General features: G+C 34.7%; 3 protein-coding genes and 2 non-coding genes across 7 annotated transcripts; 2 read left to right on the top strand and 3 right to left on the bottom strand.

The window, feature by feature from the left end:
* Positions 1-3,258: 3,258 nt before the first annotated feature.
* Positions 3,259-6,851, bottom strand: LOC133691433 (tubulin beta chain-like). The gene is made up of 3 exons (XM_062111940.1): positions 6,240-6,851; positions 4,429-4,698; positions 3,259-4,328 (listed from the first exon to the last, which is right to left on the bottom strand). The coding sequence occupies exons 1-3, from the start codon at positions 6,640-6,642 to the stop codon at positions 3,652-3,654; spliced, it is 1,350 nt and encodes a 449-aa protein (XP_061967924.1). The 5' UTR covers positions 6,643-6,851; the 3' UTR covers positions 3,259-3,651.
* Positions 6,852-8,935: 2,084 nt separating this feature from the next.
* Positions 8,936-12,626, bottom strand: LOC133690880 (uncharacterized). 3 transcript variants are annotated; one of them, XM_062111149.1, is made up of 13 exons: positions 12,352-12,626; positions 12,204-12,279; positions 11,860-12,049; positions 11,675-11,765; positions 11,414-11,449; positions 11,188-11,286; positions 10,911-11,041; positions 10,754-10,802; positions 10,571-10,660; positions 10,434-10,487; positions 10,048-10,113; positions 9,435-9,532; positions 8,936-9,318 (listed from the first exon to the last, which is right to left on the bottom strand). In XM_062111149.1, exons 1-13 carry the CDS (start codon positions 12,427-12,429, stop codon positions 9,252-9,254), a joined length of 1,125 nt encoding a protein of 374 aa, XP_061967133.1. In that variant the 5' UTR covers positions 12,430-12,626; the 3' UTR covers positions 8,936-9,251. The 3 variants fall into 3 exon arrangements, with proteins under 3 accessions (XP_061967133.1, XP_061967132.1, XP_061967134.1); XM_062111148.1 differs by having other exon boundaries at positions 12,139-12,229; XM_062111150.1 differs by having other exon boundaries at positions 12,204-12,229.
* Positions 12,627-16,345: 3,719 nt separating this feature from the next.
* On the top strand, positions 16,346-16,442 carry LOC133693042 (small nucleolar RNA Z161/Z228). Its single transcript, XR_009842055.1, has one exon. It is a non-coding gene; the product is annotated as a small nucleolar RNA Z161/Z228 (small nucleolar RNA).
* Positions 16,443-16,509: 67 nt separating this feature from the next.
* Positions 16,510-16,581, top strand: LOC133693031 (small nucleolar RNA Z105). The gene has a single exon (XR_009842046.1). It is a non-coding gene; the product is annotated as a small nucleolar RNA Z105 (small nucleolar RNA).
* A 726-nt stretch (positions 16,582-17,307) lies between these two features.
* On the bottom strand, positions 17,308-24,124 carry LOC133691875 (putative E3 ubiquitin-protein ligase LIN-1). Its single transcript, XM_062112492.1, is given in 15 exon segments — positions 17,308-17,791; positions 17,881-18,135; positions 18,230-18,352; positions 18,483-18,558; positions 18,560-18,612; positions 18,732-18,851; positions 18,939-19,063; positions 19,138-19,447; positions 19,541-19,813; positions 19,901-20,045; positions 20,493-21,761; positions 21,851-21,936; positions 22,047-22,433; positions 22,574-22,640; positions 22,804-24,124. Coding segments are annotated over 15 exon segments (4,518 nt in total). The 5' UTR covers positions 23,742-24,124; the 3' UTR covers positions 17,308-17,500.
* Positions 24,125-25,392: the final 1,268 nt, after the last annotated feature.

The raw sequence follows: 25,392 nt of genomic DNA, 5'->3' as shown, positions 1-25,392 counted from the left end.
CAGTCCGGTCTGATGAATCAACCTTCAAACATACTCAAGCCAAGCATGTTATAAATTAAAAGAATTAACATAATATAACCCACTAAAAAATCCAATTAATTTTTATTTATTTAAGATAAATATTTTATTTAAAAAAAAGTTGAAAGAGATGGTAAATTCATTGTTCTCCTAAACATATTTTACTGTAGATGGAAATGATGAATTTATCTCCTTGCTCTTTGGAAAAAAGAACTTTAGGCTAGATGTTAAAGGTATGGTTATCTTCACATTCAGGGAATTTTGACGTTTTTAAATTGACCGAAGGAATGGCAAATATCTGCCTTTTAAATTACACGATAAATTATAACTAATACCTTTAAAATTAATATATTGTTTAGTATCATTTAGAGGTAGATTTATATCTTCACTTATAAAAAAATATACATTAAAATAACCAATTTAACCTTATATATAAAATACTTTGACTTGCTAAGAAAGGTGTTTTGATCTTATCATTTGGGTTTAATTTTTCATGCCTTGGATATGAAAGTATTTTTGTTATTATATTATTGATTTTTTTTTTTGTTTTTGCTGGGTAAAGTAAGGGTTGTTTTTTATCTTTTGATTTAAATTTTTTTTATCAATGTATGACATGTTGTTTTGGACAGCAAGTGCAACCAATTTTAACAACCAAAAATTATATTATGAGCATCTTTAACTTATCTTATTTATTTTCTCCATGTAATGGTGATGCGTGTAGAAAACAAAGTTTTGATTTGGTTTGGAGGACTTCATTTTTTTTTCCTCTCCCTCTCTCAATTCTTGTGCACAAGAATTGCAAGGGGTTGGTTTTAATTTCATCTTCATTTGATTTTTTTTTTACTTCTTTTTGTTTTTTTATTTAGTCCATGATAATTTGGTTGATATATATATTTTATTTGAAATAATTTATGAAAATTAAAATTTATTTCAATTTCATCATTTGATTTTTAAATTTCGTATTTAGTCTTCATTTTTTAATTGCTATTTATGTCATCTGAGATAATTTTTACAGTGTAATGTTTTTTTTACGATTTCACTCTCGATTATTTTTTCCTATTAGATTTTATTCTCCTTTTTTATTTTTTTTTTCTTTCTTTACCAAACTTTTTAGTTTGATATTTTTTTACACTCAATTACAGCATTCAACATTGAGTTGATGTGGATTTGAGCTTCTTGATTAAGTCTATTTTAAAATTTCACGGGTTGCATCTTGAAAAATTAACCCAACCCAAGGACATTCGCCAGGGGTTGTTTCGGTTTTTTTTTTATCATTATTTTAAGCCATTTTTTTTCACTTTTATCATTTGATATTTATTTTATTAGAGTATGGGCCCTATGGTATTTTATATGCTTTCTATTTTTTTTTAAAAAAGAAATTGGTTAGGTTACCGAGATCTTTTTATGTTTTGTTCTTTGTTAAATATATTTTCTCAAGATAATTTTTTTCTTGAATTAAATAAATTTGAGTGATTGAATATAAACGAATACTTACTTCATTATGTTTTATTTAGTTTACTTTTATATGATATTGTTATAGTAAACCAAATAGCTTCTGTAGATATCACCCTACATCATTTTGTAGAGGAATTTGAACCATCTCAGTAAACTTTTTTAGTTATTAGTGATGCCTACGGTGGAGTGGTGGTGGGTCTCCGATGATTTTTTTTTATTCTCATTAAATACATGATATTGATGATTTATTTTTTTAGTTAATTATTGTAAAGTGTTTTTTTATTGTTTATTTTCTATTGTTGTCTTTAATTTAAATCAAATTTATTTTTTTAGTTAATTATTGTAAAGTGTTTTTTTATTGTTTATTTTCTATTGTTGTCTTTAATTTAAATCAAATTATTAAATTAATTAATGTTATTTGATATAATCAACTTAACTATCCGAGTATTGATTTTTTTATTTTAAAAAAAAACACCATCGTAGCATCTCCATCCCTTCTCTGATGTTACAAAAACTAAATCGGCGTACGGCGTGGTGCAATTTTACAGTATAGTTATTCGTATGGCCCGTGAACAGTAACTTTTATCAGTTCTACCCCAGGTAAAGATATCAATAGTCTAGAAGGAGATTCCTGCCAAATCTCAACAACAAACAACTGTGAGGCTAATATCCTCGTGCTCACAATCACTTGTATGTTTGCCACTTCTTGATTGGTCCGTGTAGCACACAGACTTTGATCCAAAGTCTGAAACTCAATGAATACATTATAAACCCAATCTTGCTGCGAAAAAATCTGGTCCACAGATAGCAAAGGAAATCACTAACTTTATCTCATCAATAACCCGGTAAACAACTCCACATCCTTTACAAAACTAACCATGGTTAAGTCTTGGCAGCCAAACTCTCAACCCTAGGGTTTTTTTTCGCTCCTATAAAACCTTAGCGAAGGAAGCAGTTCCCAGTCGTCAATTTAAGCTGCCTGCTTCGAGACCCAGATTAGTTTTCGTGCACCTCAATCTTCTCTCCTTCCTTCTCTCTATCCGTGCCCTTGTTTTTAATATTTTATGATTTGTAATTTATTGCAAGTGGAAAAAATACAAGGGAAGCAGATGACGAGGATTATACCGGATTATGAGAAGCACGCATTTATTTTAATGCGAGCAGTGTTTAACCTCATACTTCCATGACTCTGATGCTGCCTTTATTTTATTCTATTTTTAATATTATATTTATTGTTTCTTGCAGTCCTTCATCGATTCCCTTTTCTTTCTCAGATTTGTTCTTACAATACTTGGCATTCATTTTGTTCTTCGTCGATCAAGATCTCCCGTGTTCTTTGTGATCTCTTCGAATCAAGTCCGATCTGTTCTTAACGGGGAGCTATACTGAGTACTGATTTTATTTCCTTTTTGGAACGATATTCAAGGCGTTAACTCAATTTTTTTAAAACAATGAAAAGTCTTGAAGAAAGAAAGAAAAGTCAACAGAGTTTTCACGGGGCTCTAATTTGCCATGGAAGCCATTCATAAGCGATGATGGTCACAAACGGCTAAACATATCAAATCAGCAAAGCATCGAGCAGCTGTCAAAGCTTAAAACAATGTCCGATTGACCTGTAACCTAAACAGCCCATACTAGAAGACAAACACTCACTTCCTTCTAGCCTAACGCACGAACTTTGGGATTCTCAGGGAGCTAGAAAGGAAAGCAGCAGAGAATTGAAATGCATGAACCTCCGAGAGTGGCTTGGAAATCTTGCTCTGAGAAACGAAGCATGGACAGCAGTAAACCCAAATGTGGATTTGACATCGGTGGATAATAAGAGCATGCATAACTAATATTTATACAAAGCATCTGCACTGGTGGCTTTCACGTCCATGCTCATGCGCAGTAAATTCACAACTAAATGAACAATCCCCTGCCCCCAGGCGCTTCCAGGAAATAATTCCCGAGCGCTAAGGGAATACAATACAATTGCGGTCCCTTTGCGAAGAGGCACCGACAGATATGAAATTCCTTATTCAAGTGCTTTATAGAAAAGAAGCAACGAAATGACCCTGTGGAAGAGAGAATTTCAAGACAACAAAAGAATATAGTATTAGATACCCAGCAGGGTTGGCAGATGATGAAACCCCATTACAGCTTTGATGAAATAGCACAGCACAGATCATACGCTCCCTAGGCATCATAGTTCTCTTCACCTTCCTCCTCATATTCACCATCTTCCTCAATTGTTGCATCCTGGTATTGCTGGTACTCTGCCACGAGATCGTTCATGTTGCTCTCTGCTTCAGTGAACTCCATCTCATCCATCCCTTCCCCAGTATACCAGTGCAAGAAGGCCTTGCGACGGAACATGGCTGTGAACTGCTCACTCACCCTCCTGAACATCTCCTGGATTGACGTGGAGTTCCCCACAAAAGTTGATGCCATCGTCAGACCTTTTGGTGCAATATCACACACACTAGACTTCACATTGTTGGGAATCCACTCCACAAAATATGATGAATTCTTGTTCTGCACATTAATCATCTGTTCATCCACCTCTTTGGTGCTCATCTTGCCCCTGAACATGGCTGAGGCTGTCAAGTAGCGGCCATGGCGGGGGTCAGCAGCACACATCATGTTCTTGGAATCCCACATCTGCTGGGTCAGCTCTGGGACAGTGAGGGAGATATACCCCTGGGAACCACGAGATGTGAGTGGTGCAAACCCTACCATGAAGAAGTGAAGACGGGGAAATGGGATCAGGTTTACAGCCAGCTTGCGAAGGTCAGAGTTGAGCTGACCAGGGAACCTCAGACAGCAAGTTACACCACTCATAGTTGCTGAGATCAAATGGTTAAGGTCACCAACTGCAAGATTAGGCAGAAAGAAGCCACGGTTTAATATCAATATAATAGAATTGTAGTTTTATCTAAAGATAGTTACTCCAACAGACAGCTAGTAACTCACAGCTTGGAGTGCTAAGCTTTAGAGTCCGGAAGCATATGTCATACAGTGCTTCATTGTCAAGAACCATGCATTCGTCAGCATTCTCTACCAACTGATGCACTGAGAGGGTAGCATTATATGGCTCCACAACCGTGTCCGAGACCTTTGGTGAAGGGAAAACAGAGAATGTAAGCATCATCCTGTCAGGATATTCCTCTCGGATCTTTGAAATTAGAAGTGTTCCCATGCCAGAACCTGTACCACCTCCAAGCGAGTGGCACACCTGAAAGCCTGGTCAAGAAAAATTGCAACAAGTGAGTTCTATCTCCCAACTCAGAATTAACAGAATAAATTCCAGCATTCACCAACAGCAAACTATAAAATATCAGTTTTATTGGGGAGTTAGGTTGAAGGGATAATTATTTTCTTGCTTAAATCCCTCCTGACAAAGAAGTTGCTGACAGATGCAAGCACATTCCCAAACAATAGCATTTTCAAAATAGTTCTCAAAATGTCAAGCAGACATGCACACCCCAGAAAAATCCTGAAGAGCACAAAGATATGCAAGATTCAGACATGAATTCATGCAACAACAAAAATTTATACAGATAGCTTTACAAGTAATTTCAAGTCACGGTTCACTTGTTTGGCTAGCCACCATGGTCAAAGTTTACATGTCCACCTTTTCATCATTCCAATGAGGATCAAATTCCTTTAACATTTAACATTATCAAATCAACATTTAACGTAAAAGAAGACAAATGTGGAAGTAATTGTTGTTGCTACTATTTAAAATTCCCTTCCCATGTGTAATTCACATTCAGATCCAGGTCAGAAACTACAGACATGAGTCCAGACATTTTGACATAATCTGTGAACTACAATTCTCTTCATCACAAAACATTGGACAAACATGAATCAATGCTCATGCCATGTTAAACTAAATCTGTTGACACATGATTATTTGAATGAATGATTTCACTATTTTACTTTGTCTCTCAAAGCTCACTAATATGATTGTTACTTTTTTGAGTGCTCTAAATCTAACATCTACTTTTTAATGTTGGCATGATTAACGTAGAAAAACATGTCGGTGTGCTGTGTTGTGCTGGTCCATCACAACCATGATATGATAAAAATCAGACACTATTGATCCATATCTTTCAACAACTTGTAATATAAAACAGCTAAACAAACAGAACAATCATAATTAAGAATGACACCAACCTAATGAGTGAAGACCCACCAACTTAGTACATATGCATATACATACACATATAACATTCTTGATTATTTCAGTGTCATAATTAACTATAATACAGGGGATTTAAAAAAAAATGTTCATAATTCTACAAATTGCAACAGACATCACAGATTTCATTCCCGAGACTTTGATTATGAAATATGCAATTTGACACTTGATCAAATAATAAAAATTCCACATCATCAAAAAAGGTAATAATAATAATAAACATGAAAGTTATACCACAACATCAATGCTGACAAACATGGCTAGCAGGACCCACAATAGGTCAACAACAAAAAAAAACTACAAAAATCAAAAAGCCATGTTGGAGATATTTCTGCCGGGTAAATAGGGAAGAACCCGGCAGCTTAAGAACCATAAGATCCTACAAAAATCTTCCAAAATCTTTTTTTTAAAAAAAAAACATTGATAATCGATCGATTCTCTTCATACATTTCGCAAATTTATGATCAACATTTATTAAAATTCAGATCTAATAAATCCTGCGATCAGCGATGTTAAAGCTGTGTACATAAATGAAGAAAAAATAAAAATAAACAAATAATATATCGATATATGCATATACCTTGCAAGCAATCACAATTCTCAGCCTCTTTTCTGACAACGTCAAGAACAGCATCAATCAGCTCAGCTCCTTCAGTGTAATGACCTTTAGCCCAATTATTACCAGCGCCGGACTGTCCATGCACAAAATTATCAGGTCTAAAGATCTGTCCATACGGACCGGATCTAATACTCTCCATAGTACCCGGTTCAAGATCCATAAGGACCGCCCTCGGCACATATTTTCCACCTGAAGCTTCATTGTAATACACATTGATCCTTTCCAGTTGAAGATCAGAAGACGCCGCGTCGCCGGAGTACTTTCCGTTTTGATCGATTCCGTGCTCGTCGCATATAACTTCCCAGAATTTGGCACCGATTTGGTTACCGCATTGGCCTCCTTGAATATGAAGGATCTCTCTCATGTTGTTTGGTTGTTTTTTCGAGAGGAACGAGTCTCGAGAGAGAGATGGGGGAGAGGAAGAGGGAGGGGGTTGATATATGGAAGGAGAGGGAGGGAGAGACGGGGGTTAAGATGGTAAAAACAGGAGAGCGGGACAGGATATTTTCAAGTGTTGTGCCATTTCCATGTGAGGCAACAGAAGAGAGAGGGAACAGATGGACAGACAGGCGCTGGCTAACTGCCTCTAGGGAGGATGCTCACGTTAAGAAGGTGGGCCCTGTCGTAGTTTTGGATCACGATCTGGATTTTTTATTTTTTAGTGCAAAATCTTTATCTTAATTACATAACTAGCATAAAAATAAATTCTCAATAAGATCCTTCACTCGGTAATAGAATTGTTAAGTTTATAGGAAATAAGATAATTCTCTGAGATTAATGTTTTGAAAAGTAATTTCGAATATAATCCACATGGTGATCGGCCAGATTTTATAAATAAACACAGAGATCTTACGTTTATTTATATAATTTATTCAATTATACGATGCGGGAGGTTTTTTCTCGTAATTACTTAACTATTATATTAATTTACATTGACACAAGGACTTGATTGAGACTTTATTGATACTTTGAAGACTTAAGTGAAAAATATGTTGAGGATCTATTTGAGATTATCCTTATATGGTGGGAGTTTTTTTGAGGTTTGCCCTGTTTTTTTTTACTGGTATGTCGGTTGTCCAATAGTCTGATGCCATCCAGTCATTTACTATTGTAAACACACGCACATGTGCAATGGGCATTTCTTTTTTTTTTCTTTGGAGATTAAGGTTTTCTGGAGTTGATAATCGACAGGCAAAAAAATGGCACTATTTACTATTAAATATTTATGAGTAATTTATTTTGAATTTAATTCGATGATGATAATGCAGAAAAAAATACACTTTCCATTTTATTCATTTGATACCATTTCTTGCTTTTCGGTTTCTATTTTTGAAAACCAAATTCGAAAATAAAGACGAAAATGATTATATTTGTCTAAAAAAATCTAGCAATTGCTGTGAAAAAATTTCGAAACGAAAATAGAAAATAATTTTTTTATTTCTATTTTCAAATTTTGGGAATAGAAACCAAAAATGAAAAGAAAATCAATCATTTAAGTATGTGAGTGATTGATCGGTTAATTCAAATCCAATGAACTTTTTAAAATTATATATGAAATTTCTTTTATTTTCTTAATTTTTCCTCAGAATAATGTTTTTTAAGTTTTTTTTATCCGCAAATAAATTTGATAAATAAGTAATCCGGGCTCTAAATTGAATAAGATCCAGAGCTAGATTTGACAGCTATGATATTTGCTGTACTGGGCCATGTTATCATCGTCAATTTGATGTGGATCTTGCCCCATATAGACAAACAGGGGGGGCTAATGATGCAAGATGCATATATATTTGGTTTAATCCTTCCTGGTAGGATTATGAAAATCATTAGATGAATAAAATATGTTCAGCCAGCTGGGTCCTGCGGCGGACTAAAGATCTCACCGGAAATACTTAATCTAACGGTGCCTCCGCCATTTTTACCGTTAATGGAAGCTTAAAAACGTAAGGATGCCACCACGGAGACAACCATTACAGTTATCAAGGAGTGCTCGGTGAATCCTGCATTCTGATATCCAGAGGAACCAGACAGTTTCTGAACTCGATGAGAATTTTAATGGAGCCACCATTAATGGCCGTCTCCTCCATCTCAACAATCTGCCACTGAACCGTATACTTCACGGTACCAAAGACAACAAGAATGCCTAAGGGAGGGAAAACCTGACATTTGAATGGATTATATTACTTTTTTATTAGAACCAGGGAAGAAGATAGCATTAAGCAGGTGACAGCTAACAATTTTCGTTCGGAAAAGTCTAATTAAACTTTTTTTTTCTAAATTTCTGTTTTTAAGGCTAAAAATATAATTTATTGAAGGGAAAGGGCTGGATTATTATTTTTCCTTGCAAGCCCTATATATACCCTTTTTAGCCCCTCTAATTCGGTAGAAAGCATTTTTGTATAAATTTGGTTTTTTTTTTTGTTAATTTTTTTTAATTTTTAAATCGTTTTAATATGTTAATATCAAAAATAAATTTTAAAAAATAAAAACCATATTTTCATATAAAAAACAATTTAAAAATCAGCCGCTTAAAAGTCATAAATGTCTAAAATGTTGAATTTTGAGACATGAGGTCATCCATTGACTAAGAACTAATAAATTAAATGATTTGATTAACATTTTGTCTAGTAAATGATCATTTTCCCATTGTTTTCGAAATATTTAATACGTTAATAGTGCCATTTTCATTTGTTACTGAATCTTATGGTTCAAGATTCCATATGATTCACGATATCAAAATTCGGTTTTCCAATTCAGGAGTCGAATCTCGATTTGACAACCATGGATAATACTAGCAAACTTTTCAATGCTTTCAGAACAGAAGAAAAACTTATCTGCCATCGAACTAATTACAACAAACGGGAGGGCCAGCTTACTCCACACTGATTGAAAATGGTACTATTAAGGAGTTTCATGCAGCGGTTTTGGACAACTGGAATGGTGCCGGGTATTAGGCATCAAGGAAAGCTAACAGCTCTAGTGTTGAAGTTGAGATTCGTTGCAGTGCCTTTTGAAATTTAGAGATTCATCCACCAAAAAGTCACTAGTAAAAATTGGATCACACAACAAGCAAACAGCACATGAAGGTGATTAAAAGGATTAGTTACTGGAAAAAAATACTAAAAAGTAAACGATTACGAACTGGGAATAAGAACTCACGAGATCCGCTCAGCCATTTGTGAGGGTTCCCATCTAGGACTCCATAGATACTCTGTAATCAGAGGTGACTTGACCGGCATGCCAAGGGAATTCAAATGCTAAATACAGATTACAAGCCAATCAGGAATAGGACTTGCATGCAAACCAGTTGCTCAGTTAATGATAGGAAATAAATGGTTTCCATAAATCAAACGTGCCTCAATTATTACTGCAAGATTTTCTAGCCAAATTCAGCAAATGACAATACAAGAGACTACAGCAATCGACTTTAGATTCCATAACCAGCATTCTTTAAATAAAAACTTAATCAATAAGACTACCAAGAATATGCTGCACGTGAGAAATAGGATATCAAGTATGTAATGCATGAAAGTATCTGGTGGGACCTGATCCTGACTCCGCCCAAGATTAGGAGCGATACTGGTATTCTTGATAAATGGCACATGAAAAAGGGATTTGCACCAGATGCATGTCTTACTATAAAAAAGGGATTTGCACCAGATGCATGTCTTACTATAAAAAAGGGATTTGCACCAGATGCATGTCTTAATATCTTTCTAGCAACACTTTCATGGATGAAAGAGAATGGTTGGAATAAAGAAAAAAACATCACCTGAATACTTTGAAACATTAGAGAAGGCCGCTGTTTTGGAAACTGAGTTGAGAGGAAAAAATGCACCTGCAGTTCAAGAAATCAAGCACATATAAACAGCTAAAGTACCTTAAATATGTGCAGCGAAATATTTCCATTGAAATAAATCTGTGATGTATGGTACTTTCTAAACTTTTCCGACTATCCCCAGTATAAAACTGATTACCAAACATGATCTCAACTTAGGCTCTCATTTGTTTCATGTAAGCAAATATTTTCCTCATTTGCTCATGTTTGCCTCACCTAGGAAAAGATGATCATAGGAAAAAAACTATATTACCCCCCCCCCCCCAACCTCCCAGCAACAAATATAAGTGGATTTGCCACTGGTGAATATCATACTATACCAGGAATGTAAATGGTCCAGAACAGACAAGAAATGAAGCCTTTCTGCAAAAAACCTGCCAAGGAAAAGCAATGGTTAATGCCATTCATTCGTGATAGATTGAAAGGTGTCCAAATATGAAGTTCCCAGGATGCATACTGGATCAGCTTCTAGCGGCCTTCCAATTACTGGAGATAATGCCTCGATAAACTGCCTTCTAACATCAATTAACGTAACTGCCTCTAAGACCTACAAAATGGGAACAAAAACCCTTTATTAGAAGAACTGGTTGTGAGCAATGTCTCAACTAAAGGCATCACAAGATGGAGGAAATGAGCTAACCTGTCTCTGAAGGAGTTCTTCCAGGTGGGGAAGATATTCAGCCATGCACCTTTTCAAAAAATAAGAAACATTAAAAACAAGTCATGCAGATGTTCACATAAAACGCAACATATAAATATGCAAAGCATTTGAAGCAAAAATTCTATGCATAGCTTACATTCCATCCAACCATGCAGGAAGTTTGACTTCATCAATAGAAAACAGGGCTTTCAACTCATGAGCGCACATTAATTTCAGACGAGGTGCTGAAGTAGCAGGTGCATACTTTCTACCAACAGGATAAATAACCTGCACCAATCAAAAACTACTCATGAAACTATAGCAGCTGTCATACAAAATAAAAAGAATGAGGAGAGAATAACTGGGACAGAAGGAAACAAGAAAAAAATATAAGAGAAACTATAAATACAAGGATGACAGAAGAAACATCCAACCTGTAAGTATATCTTTTGTGGATGACTCCAGGGGCATCCAAGCACCATTTTATTTATATTCATGTCCATTAAAGGCACAGCAAATTTAACCTCCCCTGGCTACGCTAAAATTCAAAGGCATCAAAACCAACAATATTGTTAAACACCAACCCAAGAGGTAGAAATATTTGATCACCTCATATAACCCAGTTAAGCGAAACAAAAACATTTTTGTTTCAACAAATACCTTTTCAACACCAGAACTCATATGCATTTCAATTCCCTGCAGCAGAGTGATTGAAGTTTCAGTGGCATGCAGAAAAATAATCACCATGAGCACAAAGAAATGCAGTGACAACAAAGTAACAACACAGTAAACTTTTCTACATAAAACAAGTAACTACTCATGCTGTCCTTCCCAAATGTCAAGACATTAGCATCTACGAGATACAGACATAAAAGATGTAATGTAATTCAAAAAATTGTCAAAAAATTGTCAAAAAATTACCTCCCTAGATACAATAGTACTAATTTCAAACTTCAACCTATCATCATCAACTTCTCCCACGCGTCTCTCCTGGTAAGACCTATATTTATCCCTGGTAGACAGAAATCAAGATCTGATCAAGAGTCACAACCAACCACAAAAAAAGTTACAAAACCACCAACTCCTAAACCACTCAGGTCCTCAACCTCAATTCCATTACGAGAGCCAACAGCCGTGAAGGATCTTTATTGTTCCAATCAGTCAAACTGTTCTTAACGAGCCTCGAATCCCCTTCCTCTCTTCCTACGACAAGAAATGGATGGAAACCATCATCCTCGGGACCAAATATAACATCCGGCGCAGCTAATGGAAATTCAGCATTGTATATAATATCCCCTGTAATAAATAAATTAGAGATCAAAATCAACCCTGACCACAAAAAATGAGTAAACACTTAACAAATTGATTAAAAAAATGATACTAACATTTTATGTAGTCTAGACAGTAGGGAATGAGCAATGTGAATCGATCAAGACTTCCAGGAAAGTACCTGGTGCCTGACCAAGCCTGCTCAATCTGCAAAGAAAGCTAAGTAAGCCGAGAATTGACAAAACCCTAAATTGAAACTTCACAGATTGAAGATTTGATTAGCTTTTTGAAGAATATCTGGGGTTATAGATTTTTGAGGCAGTTTTTACCTGGATCGTGTGAGGGAAGTGATTGAGGAGGTACTGGAGTTGAGACGAGATGAGAGGAGAGAATCCATCAAATGGCATGGTGGTTCTGCAGGCAATCGTTTACGGGGTTGGTTTTAGTGAACTAGTTGCACCGCCGTTGATTGAGGGCGGCCTGTGAGGATTAAATTGCCGGGACGGTGTCACTCGCTCCTCGATGCTGTGGTGCGCCTGCTTTTGAATGCATACGTTGCTGCCCACCTGGCTTTCTGGACACGGTGGTGACAGGTCTGTGACTCTTATCGAGTGTCTATGAGTCCGTTAGCTTTTATTTTTTATATTTTTAAAAGTATTTTTTTTATTAATATTTTTTATAATTTTAATCTTAATTATTAAAACTTAATAAAGGTTATCACATGATATGATTTTGAATTGTACAAATTAACTTGAATAAGTTATAATTAATACAATATGACATACCCGCATATTATTACGGGTTTATAAAATAAATATATTTGATAATGTTATAATTATGAACTAACACTAGATAAGTAATAGAAATTAAAGGTATGATGGAGCAAATATTTCATGATGAAAAAAAAAATTGTATTGGTGATCAAAAACTTAGAAACTGATCAAAATGATTTGTAACAATCTACAGTGTTTTGTGATAAAAGATACAGTACTTTCGCCACATGCTTTAACTTTTCAATTAATAAAAAGAAAAAAAATTACAAAGCTAAATTCTCTACTAACTTAATATTAAAAAAATCAACAAAGATAATTTTGAAATGAAAAAAACCCATGAGAAAAAAATATTGTAGCAATTGACAATGTTTTGTAAGGAAAACTATAACGTTTTTCCCAATAAAATAAAATAAAAAAAACCATTTAGAGAAATATTATAGCAATTCACGGTGTTTTTTGAGAAAAATTACAACGCTTTCCTCTTATGATTTAGTTTTATTGCAATTATAATTCTTAACCAATTTAATATTCAAAAAAAAAATCGACAAAGATAATTTTGGAAAAAAATCATAAAAAAATCACATGGAAAAACACTGCAACAATTCACAGTGTTTTAAAGAAAAAAAATTACAAAGTTAAATTCCTAATCAATTCAATATTAAAAAAAATCGACAGAGACAATTTTAGAAAAAAAATAACAAAACAAACAGAAAAAAAGAAAAAAAATCATGTTGAAAACACTGTAGCAATTCACAGTGTTTCATGATGAAAGCTACAGTGCTTCCCCACATGATTTAGCCTTATTTGTAATGAATTGTAATTGTAATTCACAAACAATTCAATATTAAAAAAAAATTGAAAAGGATAATTTGAAAAAAATTATAACAAAAAAAAACCATGCGGAGAGACAATGTAGCAATCCACAATGTTTTATGAACAAAACTACAATACTTCCCCCACATGATTAAGTTTTATTACAAAGTTAAATTCTAACCAACTCAATATTAAAAAAAAATCGACGAAGATAATTTTGAAAAAAAATATCACAAAAAAAGAAACACACAAAAGAAACTGGAAAAAAAACTATGTGAGGAAACACTGCATCAATCTATAGTGTTTTGTGAGGAAAAACTTGTATTTACTTGTAATTGCAATTCTTAACCAGCTTAATATTTAAAAAATAAAATTGACAAAGATAATTTTAGGGAAAAATATAACAAAAACAGAAAAAACACTGCAGCAATCAACAGTAATTTTCGAGGAAAATTATAGTGCTTTCCTTACATATTGTAATTGTAATTTTTAACCAGCTCAACATTAAAAAATAAAATAAAAAAAATAATTTCTGAGTATCAAAAAATATAATTTTGAAAAATAATAAAATAAAATAGAAAAACTATGTGGAAAAACATCGTAGCAATCCACAGTATTTTAAAGGAAAAAATCATAAAGCAAAAATTTTAACTAAGTCAATATTTAAAAAGTAAAATTAACAAAAATAAATTTGGAAAAAAAAGAAAAAATAGGAAAGTTGAAAATAAAAGTAATTTAAAAAAATAATTTTTTTTAAATAACAAAAAAAGAAAAAAAGAAGAAAAAATTTAGCAAAAAAAAAAAGGAAAACACTATGGATTACTGTTTGTAATCCACGGTGTTTTGTGTGTGGGGGAACAGTGATTCCTCCACACGGTTTAGATTATGTTGTAATATTTTTTTTTAAAAAAAAACATTTAGATTTTAATATTTTATATAAAAAATTAAAAAACAATCTATTTAAATATATGTTATATATATAATAAATTATAAAATTATTTTAAAAGCTTTTAATCTTACATTAAAAATATATTTTCTTCTCATTTTAAATTGAAATATATTTTTTTTAAATTATTATCTCACAATATGTGAATAAGAAGTATATATCAATGAGTTTTAATTCTACATTAAAAAAATCTTTTAATATTTATACAATCAACTCTGATACAAATAAATAACAAAAATATATATATATATATTATTGGCTATCGTGTTTAAGATTGAAGAAGAGAAAAACTCCTGTACGTGAAGTAATGGGAATCTTTTGTTTCTAGCCCTTAAAGTAAAACCACCATTTTAGTAGTTTTTGTGAATTGATTTTTTTACTTGTCAATGGAAAAAATTATTTATAGAAAACCTGTACAAGCAAATATCTTCCACATTTAAAATCACATTTATGCTAGTTATTTGTAAATTATTTTTTGATTTTTTCTAAAAAAAATCTTTTAGAGCTTGTATTGGATCAACTCCGAATTAACTACATACCCAAGTTTAATATTTTTCAAACTTGATCAGGATCAGGTTATCCGGTCTGGTCAACTTATCAGATCAAACATGTTTAATAAATATAATTTTGATAAATTGGTATAATAATAATAAAAAATATTTTTTTTAAAAAGTATTATATCACAGTACACAACACGTTAAGGAAAAGGAGCTACGTTGTTATAAAAACCTAAGGCCACTTGTGGTGACTTTTTTTATTTTTTTTATCTGTCTGGAATAGTTTTGTATTTTTGTTTTCTTCGCTCCGAAAAATTCCCGTGTTTGATTGGTAAAATACAGTGTATTTGTTTGTGCGAAAAAAATCCGTGTAAATTCCTACATTTTTTTTTAAAAAAACTAAACAAGTGTCGCGTTAATTTATGAGACTATTTTGATAAAAAAAATATATCAATTGACCTCGAATAATTTATCCTTTGCAAAAAATATTTTTTCTATCAATTTTAAAAACGTGTTTTGTTAGATGAGTCATGGTTGGAAATTCAGTTTGATGATGCTCAACTTGAGTTCTGTGTAAATATTTTATTGATGAAAGACATTCTAAAATATTTGATAATTAATTATATAAAAAACTTGATGGCAATATAAAATGATAATGTGTTACAATAATAAAATAATGATAGCGGTTGATTGATAATGATAAAGATAATAAAAATAATGTTTAAAATTATTAGAAGATATTGCAAATTAATTGTTGTTTATTAAATATTTTATTATAAAATTTTTATGTTAACTAATTATTTTTCACATAAAAATCTTAAAAATACAAACATAAAATAAACTCACGGAATTTGTTATATAAGACTGCCTACCTACATGTATTATGCCTGCTGGGTCAGCCAACCAATAGACTAAACCAACCAAAATGCGACAGGTCAATTAAAATTCTCCTTACAACTAGCCCAATCGAGACGTAACACGTCATTTGGAAAAGGCCCTGTTTTCACCGATGCTAATAATGCTAAACAAGCAGTAACCATACGCTTCAAAAAGTTCGAATGATAGAAATCAAAAGAACAGGACAGTATCGTCAACATAAAAAGATAAAAACCCTAATAACAAAACCTCCAGCCTCCTATAAATAAACCGCTGCAGCTCCAGCTGCTTCCGATAGTTCGGCCGTGCCATCGCCACCAACAAAAACCGGAGTTTGTCCTCTCACTCTTGTCTCCTTTCCTTCCTTTCTCTATGCTTCTTGCGTCTGCATGCTTTTCTATTGCTTTCTTTGATCGTGAAATCAAGTGATGAATCTGGATTGTAAATTTCTCACGACGGTCGTCTGAGACACTTTGTGTCAACACTGATGTAAAGATCCAATGTTTCTGATGATTTCGTCTTCCACTTCTCTTAACACCTCAAAAAGATTTTTTTACTTTTATTTTTCCTGCAGTGGAGCGAGCATCGTGATGATAAATGTGAATTTGCCCGATTAATTTCATGACAGGATTAATCACCTCCTACTCATACTGAATGCTCGCTAACCACTGAGTTTTTTTTTAATCTTGATTTATATTATCGTTATGCATTTACTACATTGTTGCCTTTGTCTGTAATGCTCAAACTTTGACAAATCTCATAGCCTTGCAGTTTTAACCCAGAAAACTCGTACCCAGAGCTGACCTGGTTTGAATTTTAGTTGAATCAGATCTGATATCGAGCCGGTGAAAGCTAGACTTTTTTTTTTATATAAAAAACTTGATAGATAATGATCATCCAAATACAATAAATATTGATCCGAACGGATCTTTTGGACCTATAATAGATAGTTCTTAAATATGAAAAAAAAATCCTATAAAAAATATATATTTTAGTATTTTATTTTAAGTTGAATAATGAATAATAGTAGGATGGATAATGGATATCATATCGATATTAAAAATTGTATAAATATTTAAAGTTTTTACCCGATAATAAATTAACATGAATATCCATTATAATTCCTATAAAAATATCATTTTAATAAAAACTTTGTCTTGCTATGGTTTGGTGGTTTCTGAGTTGATCGTGGAACTCTGTAATCCAACTTTTGAGTAAGATCTAAATGCTTTTTTCAAAAAAAAATTAAAAATTAATTTTTTTTTGTTTTTAAATTGTCTTATAATATATAGATGTTAAAAATAATTTTTAAAAAATAAAAAATATTAATATAATATATTTTTAAATAAAAAAAACTTTAAAAAATAACTATTTGACAAATATCCGATCTGAAATGGGGTGCGAAAACCATGGAGCTTGAACAGAGTGAAAGTGGACGAAAACAAGTATACATGAATTGATTACATGGTTGTTTTCCAAAAATAATCTGTACGGATCTTGATAGCAGATTCCACTAGTCCAAAGCCCAAGCCTGCAGACAGAGCAGAGAAAATGAGGGATGATCTAAGAGGAACTATTTAAGGTGGTCTGTAATACTGAGTTTGTCTATTACCTGTATCTTGCCATCAGAAGTACCGGCATAAAGCATTCCACCATCCACATCTGATGCCAAGCATGTAACTCTTGTGTGTCCCCCGCCGCCGACTTTGATGGAGGCAACCATCGTAACTCTCTCTCTCAACCAAACCTCAATGGTCCCACTTCTCGTGGCCGTGAATATGAAGTCGCCGTTGACTGAAATCCGCAGAATGTCGAACCCAGTTGGGAACGATCCTGTTACAGTCTTGCTCGTGTGACAAAATACCTGCCATATGTGGAAATTGTTCACCCAAATAAGTGATCTTCCAAAGCATATGCTGTAAGAAATCAGAACAATTGTAGTTTCTTAATTACCTTCCCTGCTGTCCCATCAACTGCTGAACCACCAGCAAACAGAAGACCATCTTGAATATGTAGGGAATAAATACTTTGTTTCCCCAACATTTTTCTTGTTCCCGAGTAGAAAGTTGTTGATGTGAATTTGCTCAGATCCACCTCTTGGATACTGTAGCCAGAGGCACCACAATATAATATATCCCCTGTCATGGCAAGGCACTTCACGGTTCTGTTGAAGTTTACGTGCTTTGGAACATCTGACCAGCTGTACACCTGTTAAAATACAATTTTCAGGTCACCCGATTCTGTTAACTGCTAAAGACTGCAGATTTGCTCCGGTTGCTGTAAGATAATTGGTGTAACTTGCCTTAACTCCTGGTCCTTGAGAAACAAAGCATGCAACTTTATCATTAGCTGCCAGCTCGTAAACTGCCTCTTTCACATCGTGAACCTGAATACAATGAATTTCTTCAGGTTTGATTGCCCAAACCTGCAACAAATTACGCAGGAAAATGATGGATTACATTAGTAAGGGTTCATTGATACAACACACGATACGTTCATACATGGCACGAAGTAAATTAAGAATCAACTATAAAGCAGAAAAGTTGTGGAAGTACCCGAATTGTTTTGTCCAAGGAACCGCTGTACAATTTGTCTCCTGAAGATGGAATATACAGGCATGTGACAGCTTTTGTGTTCACGAACTTCTTGAATTAACCTTAGAACCCTCTTTCCAGCATCCCACACCTAAGCGCGAGTGCTACTTAGTTACAAAATTTCTATCTTATCTTCATCAAGTAATCATTAATGCTTATGCAACTGGTAATTGTGTTGATGCACAGGGAAAAGGGTCTGGCAGATTGTACCTTTATGGTTCCGTCGGAATGGCTGCTAATAACACGACCTTCCAAATGAAGCAAAGACAGCAATTTGCCATTGACACATGAATCTACCTCAACCACTTCCGTACAATTCCACAACTCTGTCTATAATACAGAACACATGGCTAATGAGCTCGTTTTTTATAGCATGCTAGAAGCTAAAGACAATTAGACAAGTAGTTTCCCACTTACTTCATTGACAGAAGACATTTTCATTAAAGATTTCAGTACATCAGTGACCACTGGTGAACTTCTCTTAAGTTTTCTCAAGGTTCTGTAGATGCATTTAGCATACTTCCCAAGCGCTTCAAGTGCAGCTAAGAATTAGGAAAGTTTGAGTCAGTAATTATTCTTAACCACTGGTAAGTATGCTTAGCTACACTAATCTTACCTGGGTCGCTTACGAAAGTTCTTAATGCAAGGGTTGACAAAATCTTGTCTTCCATATTTCTAGATGATTGAAGGACATTTATTAATTCCTCAAGCAAGGATTCACGAGCAGCACTTTTTACACCAGTGTCAGGAAGAACTGAAAGCATGTATATGAGCCACGTGGAAATCACAAGGCATGACTTTGCCATCTCTAAGGAATTACTCTTGAAGCATTCCTCTAAAGCTTTAAAGATAGAGCCCTTTTCATGATTGCAAAGGACAAAAGCTACTCTTTTCTCCCAAGAACTTTCTGTTCTCTCTTCATCTTCCTGCATAAAAGCATCTAAGGCTCAGGATCTGAACAAATTTAATACAAGAGGGTTCATGTTCCATACCAAATTGCAAAAGAAAAAAAAGCAAACCATTGATTCGGCTAAATTTGTTTCTGCGAAATCATTTTCATTCTTCGTCAGCTTCTCTGCCTTCATCAAAGCATTGTAAGGTTGGTCAAACCCTGCAATCTTCAGTAACCAGGTTTCCATGTAAGGATCTCCAGATGAAGTCCTACGTGCAGAAAGAGATCCTAAAGCATCCAGAGCCATCATTTGAGAATTAGAGAATTCCTTTCTGTGCAGTGCTTCAATTAACGCCTCTACAGCTTCTTCCCTGTAAATGCTCATCTTTCGTGGCTCAGCCTGGAAACTCAGTGCATAGAAACCAAGGTTAGATATTCAGGTTTTGCTGTGGAAGTAAACGAATGATGTCAAGGAATGAAAGCAAACCAGGAGATCAAGCTGAAGAAGAAGAGTGGCAAGGGAAGATTTGTGCTTCATGGGAGCCATTTGGAGATAAACAAGAAAGGTGTGCATGGTACTAAATGCTCCTTCTTCTTTAATTATCTGCAAGATCTGGTTACAGGTTGTCCTCCTGAAACACCATGGAAAAGTAAGTACATTCAATTGTTGTTATTGGAAATGATGCTGAACAAGAAGAAAATAAACAAATCTTTATACACATGGTGAACGGAAGCAATGGAAGAATCAAGATCCGGGTCTAAAAGCATTCACTCGGTTTCTTTGGCTGGCTTCAGTAAAAGTAGAGATGTGAAAGGTAAGATCAGCGTGCTTAAAAAATGATTTCTAGCAATATCCTTTACATGCAAGAATATAAATCCCCCTCCCCCTTCTCGCATTGACGTTGCAGTTTTCCTTATTCAATGTTGTGGCAGCACCAAGTCAGATCAACCAGTGCAGGGCACTGCAGTAGCCCATTTTCACCCTCAGCCACCCAGCTATTGGCTGCTGGAAGATAATATGAATAGCATTCAAATTACATCACAGAAGGGAATATTTGATCTTCTAAATGGATGTGTACCTGCTTAAGTGAACTAGCTCAGACAGGAAGTCAATACATAAGCCTCGCACATTATCATTTCCTGAAAGAAATAATTCAAGCACAGGAGATGGTTCGACTGTACTTGCTATAAAGTTCCGGTAACTTCTATCAGCACGCATGCAACAGAGAAGTATTGAAACAATTGACCTCCTTACTTCTACTCTATCCAAAAACTTGACCAGAGCTGGAATTCCATTTGCACGAATAACAGCAAAAGCACTGACAGACCGGCTGTTTTGATCCCCACCGGTAAGTATCTGTTCAAGCACTGCTATAGCAGCATCCTTGGGCTCTATTGCAAAGTGAAGATCGTCCAAATCTTCACTTTTACTCTGGATTAACTGGACAAGTGAGGGTATAAAGTTGTGAGCCGAAAGCTGAGCAAATGCTGGCCTCAGTTGGTATATCAGAACAACAGCCTCAGCAAGCCCATTTTTTAACAAAGCGGCCAGGCAATCAAAATCATAATCTACACTGGTAAGAATCTCTCCAACACTTTCATCCAAAAATGTTAGCTCAGAGAGAATGTAAATTGAATTTTTAAGAGCATCTCTGTTTACAGAAGCTGATAGTATTTCTACAATCCCATTTACAAACGTTGGCTTAGATAAAAATGTAAGAACTGCAGGATCACCCTTTGAGTCCTTCCACAATTTGGCTACTGCTGAAACTGCTGCTTCTCTTTCTTCTAAGTTTTCTGAAGTACAGAGACATGAAATATAAGGTTTTAACCCATTGACGATTGTTTCAATTGTAGCTTGAGAAATTACACTGGTTGGTGATGTGGATACTGCTGTTCGGACAAATCTTTTGCTCCTCTGCTGCGTATGACTTTCTGTGCTGTTACGACTGTAAGAATAAAATGTTCTTCTAGGATTAGACACCAAAGAAGTCTCTCTTGTGGATGAGTTCCTTGGTGTTTCAGAGTACGAAAATTCCTGAGCAAACTCAGGATGCTGCTCTTTCCAATATGTTATTAGTCTCTTCAAAACATAATTTGTTTTGGGCAGTGAATCTGCGGAGAGAGGTTGGCGGGTAATAGGGCATGTTGTGTTTCCTCTTTTTATCCATTCTTGAATTGCTTCTCTCTCATAGGTCTCTCCGGTTTCAAGGGTAACTGGGTCATTCAAAACCTTTCCTGTGATAGGGCAAACAAAATCTTTTCGTGGTCTTGAACGGGGAGTTAACTTCTCAGATGTAGGCAGTAAAATGCAGCTCTCTCTTCCTTCATCACTCTGAATTAGAGAGCTGAATGATAATCAAAAGACAAAAAGTCTTTCAATACTGTAAACCTTAGCCCAAAGAAAATTAAATTAAAGGGAGAAATTTTTAGATACCTATTCTCGAATATTTGGCCGCTCACGTTGTCACAACTCGTTCTCCTTGTTCGATCACGGTTCTTCCTGACATTTCTCAGCAGACCCTGAATTGCAAGAAATACTACTCAGTAAATCAAACATTCCTATTTTCCAACTTGCTCATGCATGGACATGTAGCCAAAGACATCAGGTAAAGAGGTAGGCGATGACTTACTATCACTTCACCATCCGAGTCTGGTGAGCTACTGCCGTGTTCCTTGCTCATGCATGGAGAATCAGGTAAAGAGATAGCAATAGCAGAATCCAAAGCACGGCATGAAAGAATCCGTAATATTGTTTTGGGTTCTCTTTTAGACTGGACAACTGAATTAGGAGAAATGATATTTGGTGAAATTCTTGGGGAATCCATAGGAGAGCATATTTTGGGAGAATGCTTTTGGCTCTTTGCTTTAGATGGCCGTTTGCTCACTCCAATGTCCTTATTTTCGGTTGATTTTATGCTGGGAAGAGTTGTTAACTTGTGATTTTTATCTTCAGAATCAAAATAAGTATCACTCGGCTCGCAATCAGAATTATTTTCTCTGTCCTCAGGCTTGCCCTCCTGACATAATAAACAAGAACACAACTTTGGTTATAGCAATATGCTAAACCCTGTAGTATTACACGCCATCAGGAGACTTATGGCTTCGAAACCAATTGTTCATGGCAATGTAACAGTAGTAGTATAGTTCTCAGTCTTACTCGAGGAGGATCACACGTAGCAGACGACTCCTCTAAATTAGGTGAGAGGCTCGAGATTATGCCCAATCTGATCACAACCGCAACCATCATAACATAAACAAGTTAAATACATAAGAAAAAGTTCAGGGTGGATATACAATAAAACAAGAACCACAACAAGCAAATGACTTTACTCGTATGGTCCTGACTGAATAACACAATTTCATTTTTAATGCTGGAGTAAAGCTAACCTGCTTTCTGCTCTCGCAGCATGTTTATATCTAAGAACTGGAGAGAAACCAGCACTATGAGGCAAGGTGGGACCAAATTTCACGTAGTCAGGAATAGACTGGCTAACCTCATGCAGAGGAGTCACTGGAGGCTCTGCTATTGGAAACATTGGAACCATCTTCTTTCTTGCTGTTGAATCCGAATTCATGCAATCCTTATAGTATTTAGCAAAAAGCCGTGTATTCTCGTCTAAGGATTCTCTGTAAAGCTCCTCCAGCTTCTGTAATTTTTCCACCTGATCCGGCCTCATTGAATATATCAAAGACTCATTGAAGAACTGATCCAAGTTAGCAGTAAATGACAAATCTGAAGAATCGGGAATTACTTCCATCATAAGCCTCTGTCTAGCCTCGGAATACCATCCAACAATAGAGCTCGTATGCGGAAGAAAAAGATGTTTCCAGAGTTCAGGTGCAAAATCAATTCTTGAGAAGAAGGGATCAACAATAAACATCTCAAGGACATGAAGAACAGAATTCTCAGTGTTGTTACGCAATTTCCATAGGTACGAAAGGTAGAGGTGGGCCCAAGCAGAGAGATAGAAATTGGGGACTCCAGCTGTTCTTTGGTAAGAGTTCAACATGGCACAAACTTGCAGCATCTTCTCTGCATGATCTAATCGTGCCAGCTTAGTCTCCGTGTTGGAGGTGTCGATGGCTTCTTCAAGGGCTTCAATACCCCAATCCAAATTTGCTAATACTGCTTGATCAGAGTATAGAACCTCGGTATCTTTATCACAGCTCCCATCTTCAGCTGCTAATCTCTCAGCACACTGTTCTTTGTGCTGGGTTCTTTGCTCTTTACTGACCAAGCGATCTTTTATGAAACTTCCCACTGTGGTAATCAATAACCTCACAATATCCTTTTGGTCCATTGCAAACCCATAGCTTCCTGCCATCTCTGAGGATACAATCCCAGCTTACAGATTCCCATTCAACTAAAATTCCTGCCATTATGATTCAAAACAACAGCAGACATATAAAAATACTTCATCGGCGCCTAACTCCAGAATTGAGACTGCACTTGAAGAGAGAAAAACAGCAACTTTAGACAGAGAAAATAACCTTTAACGTCAAGATGCAAACATCCCATCAAAAAATTGCAAGCAGCTTTGGCACAGACATTGACACGGTATGCAGTAGTCTGTCAACACCAATAACAACAAATTCATTTGAAGGGGAGAAAAAAAAACGAGTGCAATCTTTCAGGGAAAAGTTCTTACAGTTATGCTCAAGGCAAATTCATGGGAATGAAGACAATTACTTCAGCGTCAAATTAAGAAACAGAGATTGAGATAGCCTATTTGACTCCAGCAGGGGTTGCCGGCTTTTTTTTATAGTTACTGTGTGATGATCAAAGCAGAATTTGGACTAATCATTTTATATTTCTAGTCATTGTTTATATTGTTATTGTTAATTTCTTTTCTTAGAACGGTCTTTAAGCAAATGACATGGAGAAACATTGCCTTTTGGATTAATCATTGGACATGCCTAATCATCCTTCGACCGAATCAACCTCTGCTAAATTCACTCTTCGACTGCTCGATATCGTTTGACTGGTTTTCTACGTCTTTCGGCGGGAGCCCAGTTAACATGAGCCACAGACCCGTGGCCCAGACATTTAGTGGTTTACAAAGCCCATTTACTGCCTATAATTAGAAGAATAACTTGTTTCCAGAAATGTTTTCCATAATTATTATTTTTTTTTCGTTAAATGAATGAAAGATATTTAAAAATATTTTATATATATTTAATACATAAAAAAAATATTTCTAAACATAAAAGGAAAGAAATTAATTGATGTCGAGGCTGATGATTTATTGACAAATTTAGTCTCATAAAATATTTTCATCTTTTAAGAATTGTTAATTATTTTTTTATTGTTTTAAGCATAGTTTTGAAACCCGATCTAGCCCGGCGGGTCAATCCAGGAATGAAACCGGACTGGGTTGAAAAAAAAATAGAAAAAAAAAAATTTGGTGTGATCTGGTGGGTTGACCTGGCAAGACCCGGTTAAAAACCTAGTTGCAACCCGTTGACTTTTGTTTTTTACTAAAACGATGTTATTTTGATTTAAAAAAATAATCGACCAGGGTAATCCAGTGACCCGATCAAAATCCGAAACTTGAACCTTGGACCGGACCGAGTCTAAAAATTATGATTTTAAACTTATTTTTCATTCAATTATAAAAGATTTTATATTAATCAAGTTTTTATAAATAAATTAAGTTTAAGAGTTCAGAGAAATATTTTATAGAAGCATGTTTTAGAGTTCCCCGAATTTTGTCTTTCTTCTTTACTCATGCAGTAATTGAGTTATGGCCGAGCTAAACTTTAAACTCCGAATAGTTTTTTTATTATTATTTTTATTCTTTAATAATAATTTCAATAAATTTATATATAATAAAAATCAATAACGCTTATATATATAAACTAATATCAATCTATTTAACTAGGCCAGTCAAATACGGATAAAAAATTGACGAATCCAACTATTTAACAAATACCTAGGTTTCAAATTTATTTACATCCCATACAAAGAAATGATTT

This window comes from Populus nigra, chromosome 4 (genome assembly GCF_951802175.1).
Source record: "Populus nigra chromosome 4, ddPopNigr1.1, whole genome shotgun sequence".
NCBI classification, from domain to species: Eukaryota; Viridiplantae; Streptophyta; class Magnoliopsida; order Malpighiales; family Salicaceae; genus Populus; species Populus nigra.
This window is presented reverse-complemented; position numbering and strand designations above follow the sequence as displayed.